The sequence below is a fragment of the Corylus avellana genome, chromosome 9 (genome assembly GCF_965113065.1).
Source record: "Corylus avellana chromosome 9, dhCorAvel1.hap1.2, whole genome shotgun sequence".
NCBI lineage: Eukaryota > Viridiplantae > Streptophyta > Magnoliopsida > Fagales > Betulaceae > Corylus > Corylus avellana.
The window spans coordinates 23,119,372-23,137,753 of NC_142498.1; the positions used below are offsets into that span (position 1 = coordinate 23,119,372).

The 18,382-nt window shown below is 32.9% G+C and overlaps 2 protein-coding genes and 1 long non-coding RNA gene across 6 annotated transcripts; 1 reads left to right on the forward strand and 2 right to left on the reverse strand.

Moving 5' to 3' along the window:
• Window positions 1–1,669: 1,669 nt before the first annotated feature.
• On the reverse strand, window positions 1,670–4,604 carry LOC132190018 (cinnamoyl-CoA reductase 1-like). 2 transcript variants are annotated; one of them, XM_059604894.2, is made up of 6 exons: window positions 4,358–4,604; window positions 3,460–3,629; window positions 3,082–3,267; window positions 2,780–2,942; window positions 2,194–2,380; window positions 1,670–2,030 (listed from the first exon to the last, which is right to left on the reverse strand). In XM_059604894.2, the coding sequence occupies exons 1-6, from the start codon at window positions 4,473–4,475 to the stop codon at window positions 1,895–1,897; spliced, it is 960 nt and encodes a 319-aa protein (XP_059460877.2). In that variant the 5' UTR covers window positions 4,476–4,604; the 3' UTR covers window positions 1,670–1,894. The 2 variants fall into 2 exon arrangements, with proteins under 2 accessions (XP_059460877.2, XP_059460876.2); XM_059604893.2 differs by having other exon boundaries at window positions 2,194–2,383; window positions 4,358–4,599.
• Window positions 4,605–4,861: 257 nt separating this feature from the next.
• LOC132190448 (uncharacterized) lies at window positions 4,862–6,285 on the forward strand. The gene is made up of 2 exons (XR_009441136.2): window positions 4,862–5,039; window positions 5,815–6,285. It is a non-coding gene; the product is annotated as an uncharacterized LOC132190448 (long non-coding RNA).
• A 165-nt stretch (window positions 6,286–6,450) lies between these two features.
• Window positions 6,451–10,867, reverse strand: LOC132189713 (cinnamoyl-CoA reductase 1). Of its 3 annotated transcripts, XM_059604490.2 has the most exons (7): window positions 10,653–10,867; window positions 9,767–9,936; window positions 9,391–9,576; window positions 9,088–9,250; window positions 8,502–8,691; window positions 8,165–8,324; window positions 6,451–6,692 (listed from the first exon to the last, which is right to left on the reverse strand). In XM_059604490.2, exons 1-6 carry the CDS (start codon window positions 10,768–10,770, stop codon window positions 8,189–8,191), a joined length of 963 nt encoding a protein of 320 aa, XP_059460473.2. In that variant the 5' UTR covers window positions 10,771–10,867; the 3' UTR covers window positions 6,451–6,692; window positions 8,165–8,188. The 3 variants fall into 3 exon arrangements, with proteins under 3 accessions (XP_059460473.2, XP_059460474.2, XP_059460472.2); XM_059604491.2 differs by lacking the exon at window positions 6,451–6,692 and having other exon boundaries at window positions 7,973–8,324; window positions 8,502–8,688; XM_059604489.2 differs by lacking the exon at window positions 6,451–6,692 and having other exon boundaries at window positions 7,973–8,324.
• Between the last annotated feature and the right edge of the window lie 7,515 nt (window positions 10,868–18,382).

Consider the following 18,382-nt stretch of genomic DNA (forward strand, 5'->3'; position numbering starts at 1 on the left):
AGTGGCTGGGCTTTGAGTTCGAAGCGGTCCAAATACACCTGTCTTGGGCCACTCTTTTAGTACAGCAATTAGCAATACTGTAATTAAAGGGACCACAACAAGACCTCGTGGTCGGGGCCCTTGAGCAGATAATAGTTCTTTGTTCGGGACACAATAATCTAGTTAGAGGTTTTACCGACTTTTTTCATCAAAAAACAAGAATAACTTCTAACTACTTCGAAGAAATCAAGGAAGGATGTTTCCATTTCTTTCACAATGTTATTTTCTTGTTGAAAACATTGTCAAGCCCACAATCTTTTCAGGAAAATGCAACCTCTAGAGACTAGATTCTAGAAGAAACCAGATTTCCTCACTGCATTCTAGAATTAAACCAAAGCCACATATATTTTGCTTAACACAATGGTTTAAAGGGATTAAGGATTTCTTGTTATTAGGCCGTTTAAATTTTATAAAAATTCAGGCATTTAAATAAATGAGCTACAGGACCCACCTGCTTCATACATGTAGGTCTGTTCTTCGAAGTAAGTAGGTTTCGTTTCACAGTCTCTCTTTGTCAAAAAACCTAATAATAGAGAATCCTCATCCAATCTAGAGATGAGATGTTAATTTTAGAATTTGACATATAGTTGAACCAACGACATATAGCAGACACATACAACCAACTTGTCCCAGCCTACTATTTTTATGATGATCTAAAGAGTTTAATTGAGACAACTTCCGAGCAACACTTGAGTTTGTATCTACCTATTGAGCATTAAGAGGTCTAGTTATACTCCAATAGCTGCTTACTCATCACTAATTGAGCATACAAAAATGCCAAACCATCTGGGCTCCTCAACACCTAATTTGGCACTTTGGCAATCAATAACCCTTTTAACAAAATGTCCAAATTGTTAAACTATAGTCTTGACCATCATTTTGTTTTGTTTTGGTCATGACTTTGCAAAGGAAAATGCTTGAGATGACTTCAAAACACCCTTGCAATTAATAAAGAGCATTAAAAATACAAGGATCACAAATCTCTCTTCCCTAATATCAATTAAAATAAAATAAAGTTTCTAATGAGATTAAACAATAATGGCTCCTTTTGTTATCTTTAGTTTTGTTGTTTCTTTAAAATAAAATATTAATAAACGACTAAAACACTAAATACTCCTAAAAACATAAAAATAATAATAATAATAATAATAAAAATTATTTTAACATTTATGTTACATCAAAACACTTTTTCAAAATTAAAACAAAAAAAAACACCCTATGAACGTAACTAATTATAATGCTTGCACATGCACATCTTCTCAATTTTTTATGAAGATTATTTGATTAGAACATTTCGGTAATCTTTTTGCAATCTTTTCCCAAGATATATATGAATAGACTCTTTCCAATTGTTTTATAGATTCACAGTTTTTTTCTAGAGAAAATATAATACTTAGAAACAAGGTTCAAAACAAAATACTTCCCTGTAGCCTTTTTTTCCCTTATTCAATTAAAAAAAAAAAAGGTTCAAAACAAAATACATATGTTACATATACTTGTTAAATTGCCAATTTTTTTTTTTTTTTTTCAAAACGTTCATCAAAAGCTTAAACCGATAGAAAATGAAAAATTTAACAATTTCGTTAATATTATAACAATATTGATTATTTTTTAATTAGATTCATAACAGTGAGACAAAAATTGATATGATAGAACCAATAAAACAGTGATACATATAATTTACAAGTGATTACATTTAAACAGTCATATGCCATGACATACAGAGAAGCACAACTCACAATTCAAGCATACATTGAGTTTACAAGAGAGATTCAAATTGTTTGAACCATTTATTAAGCCAAATTGTCCTCATTTCAAAACTCACACTTACTTGGGAAGGCAAAACCACCTCTTTTCAATCCAAGAGCCCCGCCTCGCAATAACTTTCGACGGAATCAATGAGAGTTTCCTTCAATGGCCGGTAGCTCCAACCTAACCTTTGCAATTTCTCTGAACTCAACCTGCCACCTTCTTCCTGCACTTCAATAAAGCTGCCAATGCAACCAGTATATACAAATATGTTAGATACAGGATTAGAGAAAGAAAAGTTAACTAGGGATTATAGTTAGTTCCTTGTTTTCCCATTAACATGACCACATTGATCAATCAATAGATACCAAGTTGAAAACATCCCCTTATTAGAGAGAAGCTTACTTCTTAGGATAGTTATAGTGGGGGTATATACTCTTCAGCATGTCCACCAGACCCTTTGCAGTGGTAGTGTGTGCTGTGCATATGTATCTTCCTTCAGCCTCAGGCTTCTCATATACCAGGATTAGTGCCTCAGCTACATCACGCACGTCAACGATTGGCCGAACCTTGTTTTCCACTGATTCAAGCCCTTCTGCGTGAAAGCGTTGACAAGATAGTAAAATTTAGAGAATTATAGCCCCTTCCTTGCAACTTAACAGAAACTGCGTTTAGGAAACTCTCTCATACATTAATCATTAGCAACTGCAACCTAACAAAAAGGTCCCACTACAGCCAATTGCTGCAAAACTAAGGCACAGTGAGAGTGCTGTGGTGCAAAAAAATAAAGCATTATGGACCTAATCCTAAATTGTGTATATGATTTTTCAAAGCATGAAACTTTAACTCGAGATGCTAATAGTGATCCTCATTGGCACACACACAGAGTGAGAAACACATTAACATTGTGACAAAAAATAACAATTAATAAACATAACATTTAAAAAAATTGGAATCAAACAATACAGGTATATATGTCACAGGTAAGTACCTTTCAGAAGTCTAATGAGAACTAAGCTACTTGCATTCACTGTAGGCTGCAGAATTGGCCCCAAAACAAATGTAGGACATACAGTTACTACATCAAGCCCGTTTCTTTTTGCGAACTCCAGTGCCTGACTTTCTGCTTCTGTTTTAGAAAGACAATACCAGTTCTGGTAGAAAGACATAATTATGCATTCAGAAAGATTTGGACAATTGTTATGCAACTGATATCAATAAAATGTATTGGAACAAAGCAGTGTATAAAATAGAGCTTGCAGCTAAACAAAATTGCATGTTCTGATTGGTTACCTGAGTAGTTCTACAGTATTCCTTATCTGACCAGCTTGTTTCATCCATCACTTGATCCTTGGGCCACGATGGATTCATGAACACAGCAGCCACAGCGGACACAACAACAACTCGCTTAACTTTTGCTTCAAGACTTGCCTTAAGCACGTTAAGTGTGCCCTTTACAGCAGGTTCAATCAATTCTACCTTCACAAAAGATATATGGAAATAGCTTAGGAATGTAATGTCAGAATGACTACATTGCATTGCATGCTCAATTGTAATATCATTAAGTAATTGGCCCCAAGGGGGACGGACTCTTGATATATTTTATACCAATTAATGCAAAAAAGTATTGACATAGGGTGAAAAAGAAAAATCACAGTTAGGTATTCTTGCCTCAGGATTTGGTACAGTAGTTGAAGGAACTGGACTAGCAACGTGGAATACTCCTATGCACCCTTCAACTGCCGAATGTATAGAGTTGTAATCCAATAAGTCTGCCTTAAACAGTCTCAGGTTTTCCGATGCATTCTCAAACTTACTCAAATGAGCATACTTTGCATCTCCTGCACAAAATCTCCAAGGAGTTCATCTTAAAGAGCCTTAATCAAACAATCAATTAGGTGCAAATCAAGCATACTTATCCTAGATAGGGAGAAATCTAAAATTTTTGCTAGATATGAATTTGTTCTAAATAGGAATGTAGTAAATGACATTCAAGATCACACCACGTAAATTCTTACTTAATTGGGTTTCGAATGGTTCTTGAAAGTGCATCCATTCCATTTGGACAACTAGTAACTTCACGTGGTACCATAGCAGAACTCATGAATTAATCCAACCCGACTTTACAAGAGTTTTAAAGTATTGATTAAATTATTAGATTCCCAACTTCCTATAAGTTTAAGCTTTCAGACAACTGGTGTTTCATTTTGCACTAATAGAATAGGTGGTTGAAGTCTATTCAAATTGCAAATGAGTAAAAGACATGCCTTCTTTGTCACATCGCTCTTCACACATATGTAGGAAAGCATACGCCCACACAGTCTACAATTTGTGAAGCCCAAAAACTCAAACAACAAATCAGCAATCAACGTCCAAACAGATTATTCACCGGAAATTAAGATTTAACCCAACAAAGTTAAACAGTGTATAGTACACAATTTTCATCGCAAGATTGATGAAATAGAGAATCTTTAAATGTCAACGCGTAAAAAGAAAGCATCAAACACACAGCATAGTGCTAGAATGGAAGACGAGAAAGAAAGAAACAAAGAGAATTTATGGTGACTACCGGGTTGTCTAGCGGTTGCGTGGACAGAGTAGTTCTTAGAGAGGAGAAGCTTGATGAGCCACGAGGCGACAAATCCTCCGGCACCGCTCACACACACGCTTCCCTTCTGAGCCGCCATTTCCGGAAAGTTTCCAACTCTCGCTCGGTTAGCCCACTAATCCACACTCTTCTTTCTTTCTCGCGTATTATAAGAAAGGTTTTTATTTTCAAACTGAGTTGGAAGCTTCCCTTCTGAGCCGCCATTTCCGGAAATTTTTCCAACTCTCGCTCGGTTAGCCCACTATTCCACTCTTCTTTCTTTCTCGCGTATTATAAGAAAGGTTTTTATTTTCAAACTGAGTTGGAAGCATTTTGATTCTCACACGTAGTTAGTATAACATATTTGTTAATCTGGGCCGTCCATTACAACCAACGGCTTAAAATATGCCACGTGTAAAGCAATATGAAATTCAAAATTTATATGCCCATTGTTTTGTGTGTCTTTCAAAGCAATTTGTCCCTTCTCTCACTCCCTCCGTCCCTTCTCTCCCTCCTTCCCTCCCTCTCCAGAAAATCGTTTGCGGATTGAAGCACAGTGGCTTGGCCACTGTCGGTGTGCGGAGGAAAGCGATTGGGGTGGGAGACCTTGGCCCAACTCTGGCCCTTGTACGTGTTTCTTGGTGTCCAAACAGGAATCAGTTGGGTAAGTGTTTAATTTTTCCAGCCTTGGGTATTTCTTCTCTCCCCCGCTCTCGCTCATTTTTTGTTTTAAATCTCACTCTCTGTGCTCATTTTCTGTTTTTCTTTAGCTTATCTTGTTAAATTTTCAAGGTTTTTGAGTGTTCCTTTAACCGAATGAGTGAAGTTTGAAATTTTGGGCATTTTTTCTATTTAACCAAATGGGGGAAGAGAAGAGTCTTGCTAATGTTTGAACTGGTTTTCTTTGGTTTTTTCTGGAATGAGAATTTTTCAGAAACACTTGAATATCTGCATTTGAGTATTTGAATTTCTGAAACCGCATCTGTACTATTCACCATATCTGCAATATCGGGCAACATTTTGAATTCAAGCTTATCAGACCAACCCTTGAGAAATTCTAAGATATTATCATATTCTTTTAAATTTATTCTAATAGCAGGATTTTTCTAGCATATATGGTACAATTTTTGTCCTGTAAACCCCCCAATAAATTTAGAAACACTTTTTCATATGACAATTGTTTTGCGATTTCTTTTTGAAATTGACGCAAATTAGGGTGACTTTTTGGACTTTAATTTCTTGCTGATTTTCGATCAAGAAATGAGTTTTATTTTGTGTTGATTTGGGCGACGGAAAATGAGGTTTGATGGTTCGGTTGGCATAATTCTTACAAAATAGTTTTCAAATATACTGTTTATGTCATGGTCCTCGCTCTGTTCTATGCTCCAGTTACTTAGGTCTTGCCTTTGAAAGTCTGTAATAGTACCTATTTGTTGCAGGAATTTATACTACCCCGATGACACTTGAATGGGCAACAACAAAGCTATACTTCAGAATCCTGGAATCATGTCAGACGATCAACAAGAGATCAAGATAAAAAAATTTGATACTGATAGAGGCTTCAATACTCACCGGCGATTGTGGAGACCTTTTCCTTGTATAACTTAAGCAAATATGAAGATTTGCAGTTATGTGGTCCTAAAACACAAGAAAACCATAAGTCCTTTGTAACCTAAAGGATTTTAGGCTTGGAGCTTGGTATAACTCTTTTGTTCCCTAAAGGATTTTAAGCTTGGAGCTTGGTGTTGGGGGAGTTTTTGAGTTTCATTTTGCCCAATCTGGTTAGCGTAATTTATGTCGGTGTTGGGTGTTGTACCATGTCCATGTACAAGAATCAATTGATGTTATTTTCATGTATAATAATTGAATTATTCTGAAATAATACTTCTAAGTGCTCTATTTCTTTTCTATGCATATGGAAAGTGCACTCAAGACCAAGGTTGACACATGAAAGTATTTTAATAGGCAAGATTATCTCAGAAATGCAGTGATCCCTTAATAGAGTTACAAAAAAAGCATATTTCCTTAATAGATTACATTCTTTTCATCGAATCACAATATTTAACATCACAAAGAATACATGGGATTTTTTTGTTGAGCATTCTCAACACAGTAAAAAAACATTTTCATAGATTAAGTTACTACAAAACTTTGGATCAAGTTTTGACCTTTATTCCACCACAAATTTTATTTATCATTAAGTTATTACACATGAATTTGTTGCCTTCTCTCTTCTCTTTTGGAAGTTTGGAGGTAATCCACAAATTCTAACGTTTCACCACTGCTTATCTTCAAACAACTTCAGGACCGAACCAATCTACAACAAAGGCAATGGGTTAATAATTATTTCATATGCATTAGAAAATAGTTAATTTCACATCAATTGTTTTCTAATCAACAAGCTTAAATCAACAAGAAAGAAACTAGTCATAGAACAAACTATAAATTGAGACAACTTTTATGCATAAGGTAATTGCTTATAATTAAGTTATATGTTAAGTAAACAGTGTTTGGAGGCTAGATAGATATTAACCGTTAAAAAAAAAAAAAAAAAAAAAAATTGAAGGGTGGCCAGGGGTGGCGGTGCCACCTCTGGCCCCCCCCCCCCCCCCCCCCCCCCACCCCAGGGGTGGGCAAACCACCCTTGGGGTGGCTTACGACCACCCCTTAGGGATTGGGGGGGTGGCCAGAGGTGGCACCGCCACCCCTGGCCACTCTTCAAATTTTTTTTTTTTTTTTTAGATTTAATTTTTTAAAATTAAATTAATAAAAAATTAATATTTTAATAAGATAAAATTGTGAGTTTTGAGTGGACTAACGGTAATTAACAAAAATTGACGGTAGAGAGTTTTTTTGTAGTTTCGAGTTATTCAGGAACTAAATTTAAAAAAAAAAATACCCAGGGAGTTTTTTAAAAAAACGTGTCGACCTAAGGATTTTGTATATGATTTTCCTAGCTAAAATAACAATTTTTTGGCTTAATATACAATTTAAATCTCGTATTTAATGTACTACGTAATATAATTCAATAATAAAAAAAGTCTTTTAGTTTTCCCATGATGTCTTTTGGTATATTTTTTATAACGGATGGATTTATTAAATAATAATTTAATGTATGAGAAAATTAAAGAAACTTTTACTTATGAATATCTTGGTAGGTGGAGTCAATTTGGCACACTAAATAATAATGGGATAATAATGGGGTTATTGGTCCATCCCTTTACTCATACACAAAAGTCTATGAGGTCATAAAACTACCGCATTGGGCCAAAAAATAATAATAATTTTTTAAGAGAAAAATTAAAATATTAAAAAACTAAAACTATTAAAAAATAAAAAAGAGGAAGAAAAAAATACTAAAAGCCACCCATGGCCTGTTTGGGGGTGGACAAACCACCCCCTGACCAAGGGGGTTGTCCAGCAACCATCAAAAGGCCAAAAAAACCAAAAAAAGTTCGGGTTTTGGGGTGACCGAACCACCTCCAAGGGCTTGGAGATGATCGAAACCACCCGATGTCCTTGCCCAAACATATATATATTATAACAATATTGATTATTTTTTAATTAGATTCACAACAGTGAGACAAAAAATTGATATGATAGAACCAATAAAACAGTAATACATATAATCTACAAGTGATTACATTTAAACATTTAAACAGTCATATGCCATGACATACAGAGGAGCACAACTCACAACTCAAGCATACATCGAGTTTACAAGAGAGATTCAAATTGTTTGAACCATTTATTAAGCCAAATTGTCCTCATTACAAAACTTACACTTACTTGGGAAGGCAAAACCACCTCTTTTCAATCCAAGAGCCCTGCCTCGCGATAACTTTCGACGGAATCAATGAGAGTTTCCTTCAATGGCCGGTAGCTCCAACCTAACCTTTGCAATTTCTCTGAACTCAACCTGCCGCCTTCTTCCTGCACTTCAATAAAGCTGCCAATGCAACCAGTATATATGCAGAACCATGACCAAATATGTTAGATACAGGACTAGAGAAAGAAAAGTTAACTAGGGATTTTAGTTAGTTCCTTGTTTTCCCATTAACATGACCACATTGATCAATCAATAGATACCAAGTTGAAAACATCCCCTTATTAAAGAGAAGCTTACTTCTTAGGATAGTTATAGTGGGGGTATATACTCTTCAGCATGTCCACCAGACCCTTTGCAGTGTTAGTGTGTGCTGTGCATATGTATCTTCCTTCAGCCTCAGGCTTCTCATATACCAGGATTAGTGCCTCAGCTACATCACGCACGTCAATGATTGTCCGAACCTTGTTTTCCACAGATTCAAGCCCTTCTGCGTGAAAGCGTTGACAAGATAGTAAAATTTCGAGAATTATAGCCCCTTCCTTGCAACTTAACAGAAACCGCGTTTAGGAAACTCTCTCATACATTAATCATTAGCAACTGCAACCTACCAAAAAGGTCCCACTACAGCCAATTGCTGCAAAACTAAGGCACAGTGAGAGTGCCGTGGTGCAAAAAAATAAAGCATTCTGGACCTAATCCTAAATTGTGTATATGATTTTTCAAAGCATGAAACTTTAACTCGAGATGCTAATAGTGATCCTCATTGGCACACACAGAGAGTGAGAAACACATTAACATTGTGACCAAAAATAACAATTAATAAACATAACATTTAAAAAAATTGGAATCAAACAATACAGGTATATATGTCACAGGTAAGTACCTTTCAAAAGTCTAATGAGAACTAAGCTACTTGCATTCACTGTAGGCTGCAGAATTGGCCCCAAAACAAGTGTGGGGCATACAGTTACTACATCAAGCCCGTTTCTTTTTGCGAACTCCAGTGCCTGACTTTCTGCTTCTGTTTTAGAAAGACAATACCAGTTCTGGTAGAAAGACATAATTATGCATTCAGAAAGATTTGGACAATTGTTATGCAACTGATATCAATAAAAATGTATTGGAACAAGGCAGTGTATAAAATAGAGGTAGCAGCTAGACAAAATTGCATGTTCTGATTGGTTACCTGAGTAGTTCTACAGTATTCCTTATCAGACCAGCTTGTTTCATCCATCACTTGATCCTTGGGCCACGATGGATTCATGAACACAGCAGCCACAGAGGACACAACAACAACTCGCTTAACTTTTGCTTCAAGACTTGCTTTAAGCACGTTAAGTGTGCCCTTTACAGCAGGTTCAATCAATTCTACCTTCACAAAAGATATATGAAAATAGCTTAGGAATGTAATATCAGAAGACTACATTGCATTGCATGTTCAATTGTAATATCATTAAGTAATTGGCCCCAAGGGGACAGACTCTCGATAGATTTTATAACAATTAATGCAAAAAAGTATTGACATAGGGTGAAAAAGAAAAATCACAGTTAGGTATTCTTGCCTCAGGATTTGGTACAGTAGTTGGAGGAACTGGACTAGCAACGTGGAATACTCCTATGCACCCTTCAACTGCTGAATGTATAGAGCTGTAATCCAATAAGTCTGCCTTAAACAGTCTCAGGTTTTCCGATGCATTCTCAAACGTACTCAAATGACCATACTTTGCATCTCCTGCATAGAATCTCCAAGGAGTTCATCTTAAAGAGCTTTCAAACAATCAATTAGGTGCAAATCAAGCATACTTATCCTAGATGGGGAGAAATTTTAAATTTTTGCTAGATATGAATTTGTTCTAAATAGGAATGTAGTAAATGACATTCAAGATCACTCCACGTAAATTCTTACTTAATTGGGTTTTGAATGGTTCTTGAAAGTGGACAATTACTAGTAACTTCACGTGGTACCATAGCAGAACTCATGAATTAATCCAACCCGACTTTACAAGAGTTTTAATTAAAGTATTGATTAAATTATCAGATTCCCAATTTCCTATAGGTTTAAGCTTTCAGACAACTGGTGTTTCATTTTGCACTAATAGAATAGGTGGTTGAAGTCTATTCAAATTGCAAATGAGTAAAAGACATTCCTTCTTTGTCACATACATCGCTCTTCACACATATATAGAAAAGCATACGCCCACACAGTCTACAATTTGTGAAGCCCAAAAACTAAAACAACAAATCAACACTCAACGCCCACACAGATTATTCACCGGAAATTAAGATTAAACCCAACAAAGTTAAACGGTGTATAGTACACAATTTTCATCGCAAGATTGATGAAATAGAGAATCTTTAAAATGTCAACGCGTAAAAAGAAAGCATCAAACACACAACATAGAGCTATAATGAAAGAAGAGAAAGAAACAAAGAGAAGGTGTACTATACCGGGTTGTCTAGCGGTTGCGTGGACAGAATAGTTTTTAGAGAGGAGAAGCTTGATGAGACACGAGGCGACAAATCCTCCAGCACCGGTCACACACACGCTTCCCTTCTGAGCAGCCATTTCCGGAAAGTTTCCAACTCTCGCTCGGTGAGCCCACTATTCCACACTCTTCTTTCTTTCTCGCGTATTATAAGAAAGTTTTTTTATTTTCAGACTGAGTTGGGCACTTGCCTAGGGACCCCAGACCTTTGGAAGGCGAGTAGGCAACGGTGTAGCTACTAGCTAGTAATGTTAAAAGGTAAGAGGAGATTTTTTTTTTTTTTTTTTTTAATAATAATTATTTTAAATTTAATAATAATTTTAAAAGATACATTAATAAATAAATAAATAAATAAATAAACCTTTATCATCATTCTAATATTTGGAACCATCTTTTAAAGAACAAATCTTGGAATGGAAATCTTATAATTAAGCACTACATTCATCCCTCTTTTCCTATTTTATTAATGTAATACTTTCAATTAGTCATTTTTAATCAACCTTTGTTTCAAAAACCAACTCAAAGTTATGTCTGTTAGAGCATCTCCAGCAAATGTTCTAAAAGGCTGATAATAACTATACTTAATTATTATAGTCTCTTTTTTTTTTTAATGTCTACAACATAGTAGTATTTAAAAGTTTATTGTAGCACATTGTACACTTATTTTAGTCATTTATCTCTCCCCTTTTTCTCTCTCACTTTCCCTCTCCAACTCTCGCTCTCTTATAAACAAATAAAATAATATAAAAACAAAATTTAATAAAGGAGTGAGTTGAATAGATAATATGTTATAATTTGTATTTAAAAACAGAGCATATCCAACGGATGCTCTAAATGACCATTTATATTTATAGTTATGGGCTATTTTTCTCCTTCACACTTCAAAATGAAAAGTTTTATTTATTTTTTATTTTTTTGAAAAATATGGAACTTCTATGAATGAAATTTCACGAGTATAAAACTCTTACATCACTGCGCATACAGTTCTAAAAAATCACAGCTAAAAGTTATAAATGTTATAAAGTCATAAAAATGACTTTCTTTTGCTAACCCATGTACAAATTACATTTAAAAAACAAATCTGCTTCGTACAAACTAGATATAGGACATGGGTAGCCCAAATACAAAAATAAAAATAAAAAACAACTAGAAACTAAAAATCTAGCCGTGAAAGTTAAGTGCTCACATCGATCTACTCCATCCTCAACTCGAAGGCCACGACAATAAATTCATCATCAACCCGAAGGTCCAAAAAAAAAAAAAAAAAAAAAAAAAAAAAAAAAAAACCTCACAAAAAACAGCGGAAGAGCACGGCATCGTAAACACCCCTTCGAAAGACACGCCTTGACCGAAGAAGACAATCAGATTTAAGGTTGAAGAGACTATATATGAATTTAGATATAGATCTATAAACTAGATATAAAACAACCCGCCAGAAATAAAGACTGAAGGAGCTTACAGAGAAGACATTGAGCACTGCTACCGTGAAACGAGAGAAGGGAGATCTAGATCTAGATCTTTCCTCCTCTTTAAATTATTCTTAGTGTTGTCTAGAAGGAAAGAGAGATGAATTCTAGAAAGGCCGGGCCCCTCTCTCTAGATTACCACTACTGTCAAGCCACTAAAATAAAAGGTTTTATTAAAATTTGATACAATGAATTTTTATGTTTAAAAGTTCATTGTACTATTGTAGCACCTTTTAAGGGTTTTTTTTTTTTTTTTTTTTTAATATTTTTTCTCTCTCATTTCTCTCTCTCTGTCCCTCAAAGTAAAGATAAAAAATAATAAAAACAATATATATATATATATATATATATATATAAACAATATTTAAATAAAGTAAAGAGTTGAATAAATATGTATGTTGAAGATTGTGTATACAATATTAGTAGTTAAAAGATTAAAGTTTTATTTTGAATAGCTAAAATGATTATGATTGCTGAAGATGCTATAAATCTAAAATAAATGTATATTTTGAATAGCTAAAATAACAATCTTTTTGGCTTAATATACAATTTAAATCTCCTATTTAATGTACTACGTAATATAATTCAATAAAAAAAAAAGTCTTTTAGTTTTCCCATGATGTCTTTTGGTATATTTTTTATAACGGATGGATTTATTAAATAATTTAATGGATGAGAAAATTAAAGAAACTTTTACTTATGAATGTCTTGGTAGGTGGAGTCAATTTGGCACACTAAATAATAATGGGGTTATTGGTCCATCCCTTTACTCATACACAAAAGTCTATGAGGTCATAAATTCGTTCTGTCATATATAATAAAACTCCAAAAAACTGGTCATAAATAAGTTAAAAGAAAAAGAAAAATTAAAGGTCTCGACAATATTTCAACAAATCTAAATTTGAATATTCTATTGGGTGATTCAGCAAGTTTCTCTGCAAAATTGTGATCGATTGTTATTTTCATAGTAAATATTTACTTCCTTTATTTTTTTTTTAAATTGACATTATTATTATTTTTACTTTTTACTTTTTTTTTTTCAAGTCGTTTCGTTTAAAATATTTTTGATATTACATTATTATGAAAAAAATACTCACACACAGCATAGGTTATAAACTAATTAATATTTATTGGGGACTACCTCACATGTTTTTTTTTTTTTTTAATAAAATTCACTTCCTCATTAATCAAAATCAAGCTGAAGCAATTTGCTCAGCTTAAACAATATCACAGATATAATAGAGTATCTCATCCCTCCAAATTTGATTTATGACACTTCTAGTAGCTAACCTTGCTAATAGATGGGCTACAACATTTATATTCCGGCATAGTTTTCCAATTAGATAGAGAGTTCAAAAGCAATTTTGCATCCACTATTAGTTGACCATACCTACTCCCATTATGCTCTTTATTTTTGTAGCGCCATGATGATTGTCTGTGCGTCGCTTTCTAGAATTACATTGTTCACTCCCATTTCTTTGCATGATTGGGCAACATGGACCGTAACCATTGCCTCAGCAATGGTGAGATCTAAACATCTCCTGTGCATGAAGCTCCTTGTTGCAACAACTCTTTTTACTATTTTTGGCATCAATGGCTACATCAGAATTGATTTTAGTTAATTACAATACGAAGTAAGATATAAGAGTAATGTTATCTCTTGTGTCATCTCAAAATGAATACATGATAGACAATTAGTAAATTTTAATTTAATGGGGATTTTAAATGACACATCAATTTTGAGGTGACATAAAATGACGTTTAGCATTATTAAATCTATAAAATTTAGGTAACATCATATTGAAAATTAAATAGAAAAGTCCAAACTTATAATAATCATCTTGATTAGGAATATGGACACATGTCGATTTTTTAAGGGTGTTGAGATAAATTTTCGTCAAATTTTAGACGGAAGTTAGATAGAGATATGGCTAAAAGTACTATTTGTAATTCAAAATAAAATTGAAAGGTCAAAAAATAAAGTTGTTAAACCACATAGAACAAAAAAAGTATAGAATTGAAAGGTCAAAAAATAAAGTTGTTAAACCACATAGAACAAAAAAAAGTATTTAACCCTAAATAAAAATTGAAACCATTATTATATGAATTCAAATATCTTACTTGTCTTACAAAAAAAAAAAATTATATCTTACTTGAAAAAAAAAAGAAAAAGAAAAAGTAGTTGGAGTGTTTGGCAAATCTCTTTCATCCCCTTGTTACTATTTATGCACAATTTCTTAAAAAAAAAATAAAAAATAATAATAATAATAATAATAACATCAAAACATTTTTTTTTTATATTGTATTATTCACTTTTTATTACTATTCAAATAAAAAAAATACTACGAAACACAAATTTTTTTTTTACTTTTCAATACAAAAAATTAAAAACTTTATATTACATCAATCATTTTTAGATACAGAAAACAAGAGATGACAAACACGCAATCAAAAATTAAATACTTTATATTACATCAATCATTTTTAGCTACAGAAGACAAGAGATGACAAACACGCAATCGATCTCCTTTCATGTTGGGCGAGTCCTCCTAATAGCTATCAGTGTTCTACTATGATTGAAGTGAGCCTTTGGACTCACCAATGTGGACGTTTACGTTCGAACTTGATTTAAATGTTTGAAATGTTAATTGCAGCCAATGTTTAAAATGTTTCTGCTGTTTTGTTTTTTTGTTTTTTTTAATTACATGCCTTGGATTTTTGTTTTTTTAGAGCTTTATAAGCCTATGGAATAAGGAGACGGATATAGGGTGGTAGAGTTGTTCCCAAGCAAGCTCATTTATTAAAACTTGAACGTAAATTTAAGCTTATTTACTAAACAAGCTAATTCATATAACTTCATTCTTATTAGTTTTATAATGTTATTACACGTATATCAATATCAAAACCCACAGTCAAAATGATTAGTCTATTACGAGTAATTATATAAGGAGGACTAGAGTCTTTTTAGAGTGTTCTCAAATATAACTTGACTTTTTATTTTTTTGAAAAATATTGAACTTTCATTGATGAAATTTTATGAGCATAAAACTCTTATATCACAGAGCATATAACTCTGAAAAATCATAGCTAAAAGCTTAAAATCACCTATATATCAAAATTCAATAATGATCATCTTAAATTTAATAATAATTTTGAATCATCTCCAGTTAATTATAGTGGAAAGATAAAATAAAATCACTCATCTACTATAATTAACGAAATATTCTTTAGATCATTTCAACCGGAGATTATTCTGTTCCGGTAAGAAAACTACAGTTTTCGTTATATCATTACTCGTGTATCACATTAGGAAAAAAAAAGAAAAATCTATTTGGTCCACACTCGAGAAACCTTGTGGACGGGGTTAATATATACGTGAATCACGTTTTGAGGTTTTTTCCTGGTACCGGACTTCCGGTCAATCGTTTTCTTAAACGTAATTACGGGGTCCGGTGGAAGACTTCATATGCGTCGTGCTTCACGCCTGCCGCTCGTCGTTCAGTCTCCATTCATTTGATTCCCAAGTCTTTTAAGTCTTGGGGAGGAAGGCGACTGCAAACACGACCACGTATGAAACAATGACTAACGGCTTTTTGCCTGTTTATACTTGAAACATGCTTTATAGTTTATTCTCTAAAGAAATTTTTTTTTTTAAATTTATCCAAATATGTCGGAAATTATTATTCTCTTACATTAATTGTGAATCCTTATCAGCATATTAATGGCTTTAAAGGAAGATTTATCTGCACCAGCCACCTGTCCACTTGTACCTATAAGTGGCCTGATAATTCATAATTCAATTAGACAAGTATATTTTATATAAACACACTCACGTTAATTAGTTGTTCAAATTCGTAATAATTTAATCATTAAATTTATGTAATATATATATATATATATATATATATATGTATATATATATAAATGGTTTTAAAGGAAGGATCTTGCTCAGCTTAGGTGCGGTAGTTTCATTGGGCCAAAAAAAAAAAAAAAATTAAGAGAAAAATTAAAATATTAAAAAACTAAAATTATTAAAAATAATAAAAGAGAAAGAAAAAAAAATTAAAAGTCACCCCATGACCAGTTTGGGGGTGGACGAACCACCCCCATAGACAAGGGGGCGGTTCAGTCACCCCCAAAAGGCCAAAAAAAAAAAAAGGGTTTCGAGGTGGCCGGCACATGCCGCACATCTATACAAAGTCAATATGGTTGTATGGGAGTGGCCAAAACTACTTTCAGGTCTTTGGGGGTGATCTGATCACCTCCAAAACCTATATATATAGTTTAGGGTATTTTGAGGGTGGCTAGACCATCCCCTTTGTCATGGGGGTGGTTCGACTATTACCTTGCTAAATCGAGATGGTCCGACCACTCTATTTTAGCCGGAGGATGGCTATAATTTTTATTTTATTTTATTTTAATAATTTTAGTACTTTAATATTTTAATATTTCAATTATTAATTTTAAAATATTTAATTAATTTTATATAATTACTATAAAATTTCAATTTTTTATTGCCAAAAAACGACCCCAAACTGGGTCATTTTAGACTACGGACTACGGTCTACGGCACCTAAGCGGGATCCTTAAATGAAGATACAAATGCACGATGACCTTTGTCCGCAGCGCAGCCCAACTCGTCGGTGGCCGGCATCCAGTACATCCCAATACGCTAACTGCTTTTTCTTTTGAATCGTTGTCTCGAAAGTGCGAAAGTAAATTCCAATTTGCCTAGATATTGAGGCTCAGAAAACCACGACGCGTGTCGTAATTTCAGACACTAGCCATTACTATTTGAGGGATGAACTAGTCTTTTTATTTCTGTTTTTATATATAGTTCTATCTTGTAGATTGTTGTCAGTAGAAATAGAGATCGGGAAGCTTGGAAGGTTTCAAACGTTAGCTGTGACATCACTTGTGCATCTGGTCAAACACTTTAGTTGGTGGTTAAGTTTTTTAGTTTTCGTGTCAATAATTTATAGAGTGGTATCATTTATTTAATGTATTTTTTTTTAACATGTATTAATTTAGTTGTTCTGGGCTTTTAGTTGATTTTTTTTTTAATTTTTTTTTATGGTATAATATGAGAAAAAAATAAAAAATATAATTCAATTTAATGACTTTCATTTTATAAAACATAATTTTGTATTTAATTTTTGATGAAATGACTGAAATTTTAAAATCTAAAAATTAAATATTTTAAAAAAATATAAATGAATCTAAATCCAATTTCTATCAATACGATGAATCTCGGTATTTGTCCTCGGCTACGTGGTCAAAGAATAATGATATAAAAAAAATTAAAGTCCTCTCAAATATGATATAATATTAAAAATTATTAATATATCAAAATTTAATAATAATTATTTTAAATTCAATAAATTTTAAAAAACACGTACCATTTGAAATCACTATAATCGTTTTTATATGATTATTCGTTGTCAAAAGAGTGACTCACTTACCGTCCTTTCCATACCATGACAAACAATGGCAGACCCCAAGTCGTTCACAGCCACAGACCATTTACAGCCTGTTTTAGCATTTGACCAAGCATCGTACAGCATATAAAACAAAGAGAGGGTGCCACCTATATCTCTAACCAAATTATATTTTTGTTTATACTGTCCGAATTTCAATTGAAAATTACTCAGATTATTATTGATTTTATTATAATTTTTTCAGACGTTCATTTAACAGTTTGTTGTTTTATTTTTTATTTTTTATGAAACAGTTTGTTGCTAATGTGACAGTGTTTATCAGTTAATATATATTTTTTACAATAATTAATTTTTCTAAAAAGATAAACATGTTACATTAGTCATTACTTATTTTATAAAAAATATTATTAAAAAACACTTTCATCTTACCATTAGTTTATCTTGGTGATGTGAAGTAAGAATGTTAAGCATTGATTTAAGGTTTATTTGAAAATAAAATAAGATAATAATACGATAAAAGTGACAAGTTAATAAGTAATAAGATAAAAGCTTGATTTGAATTTATTTATTTATTTATTGTTTTTTGTAAAAATGAGGGTCACACGTAACTTACTATGTGGCAGTTTGCATTATGGAGATTAAGGTGAAAGGTGACATGTTAATTAACAGCAATTTATAAGTAACTTTGTTTTTATAATTATAAATAAGTTTTTAAATTCAACATAATTTAGATGCTTTTTACTTGGTTAAGAAAAAGAAAAATGGGTCAAGCACATGCGAGGTAGCGG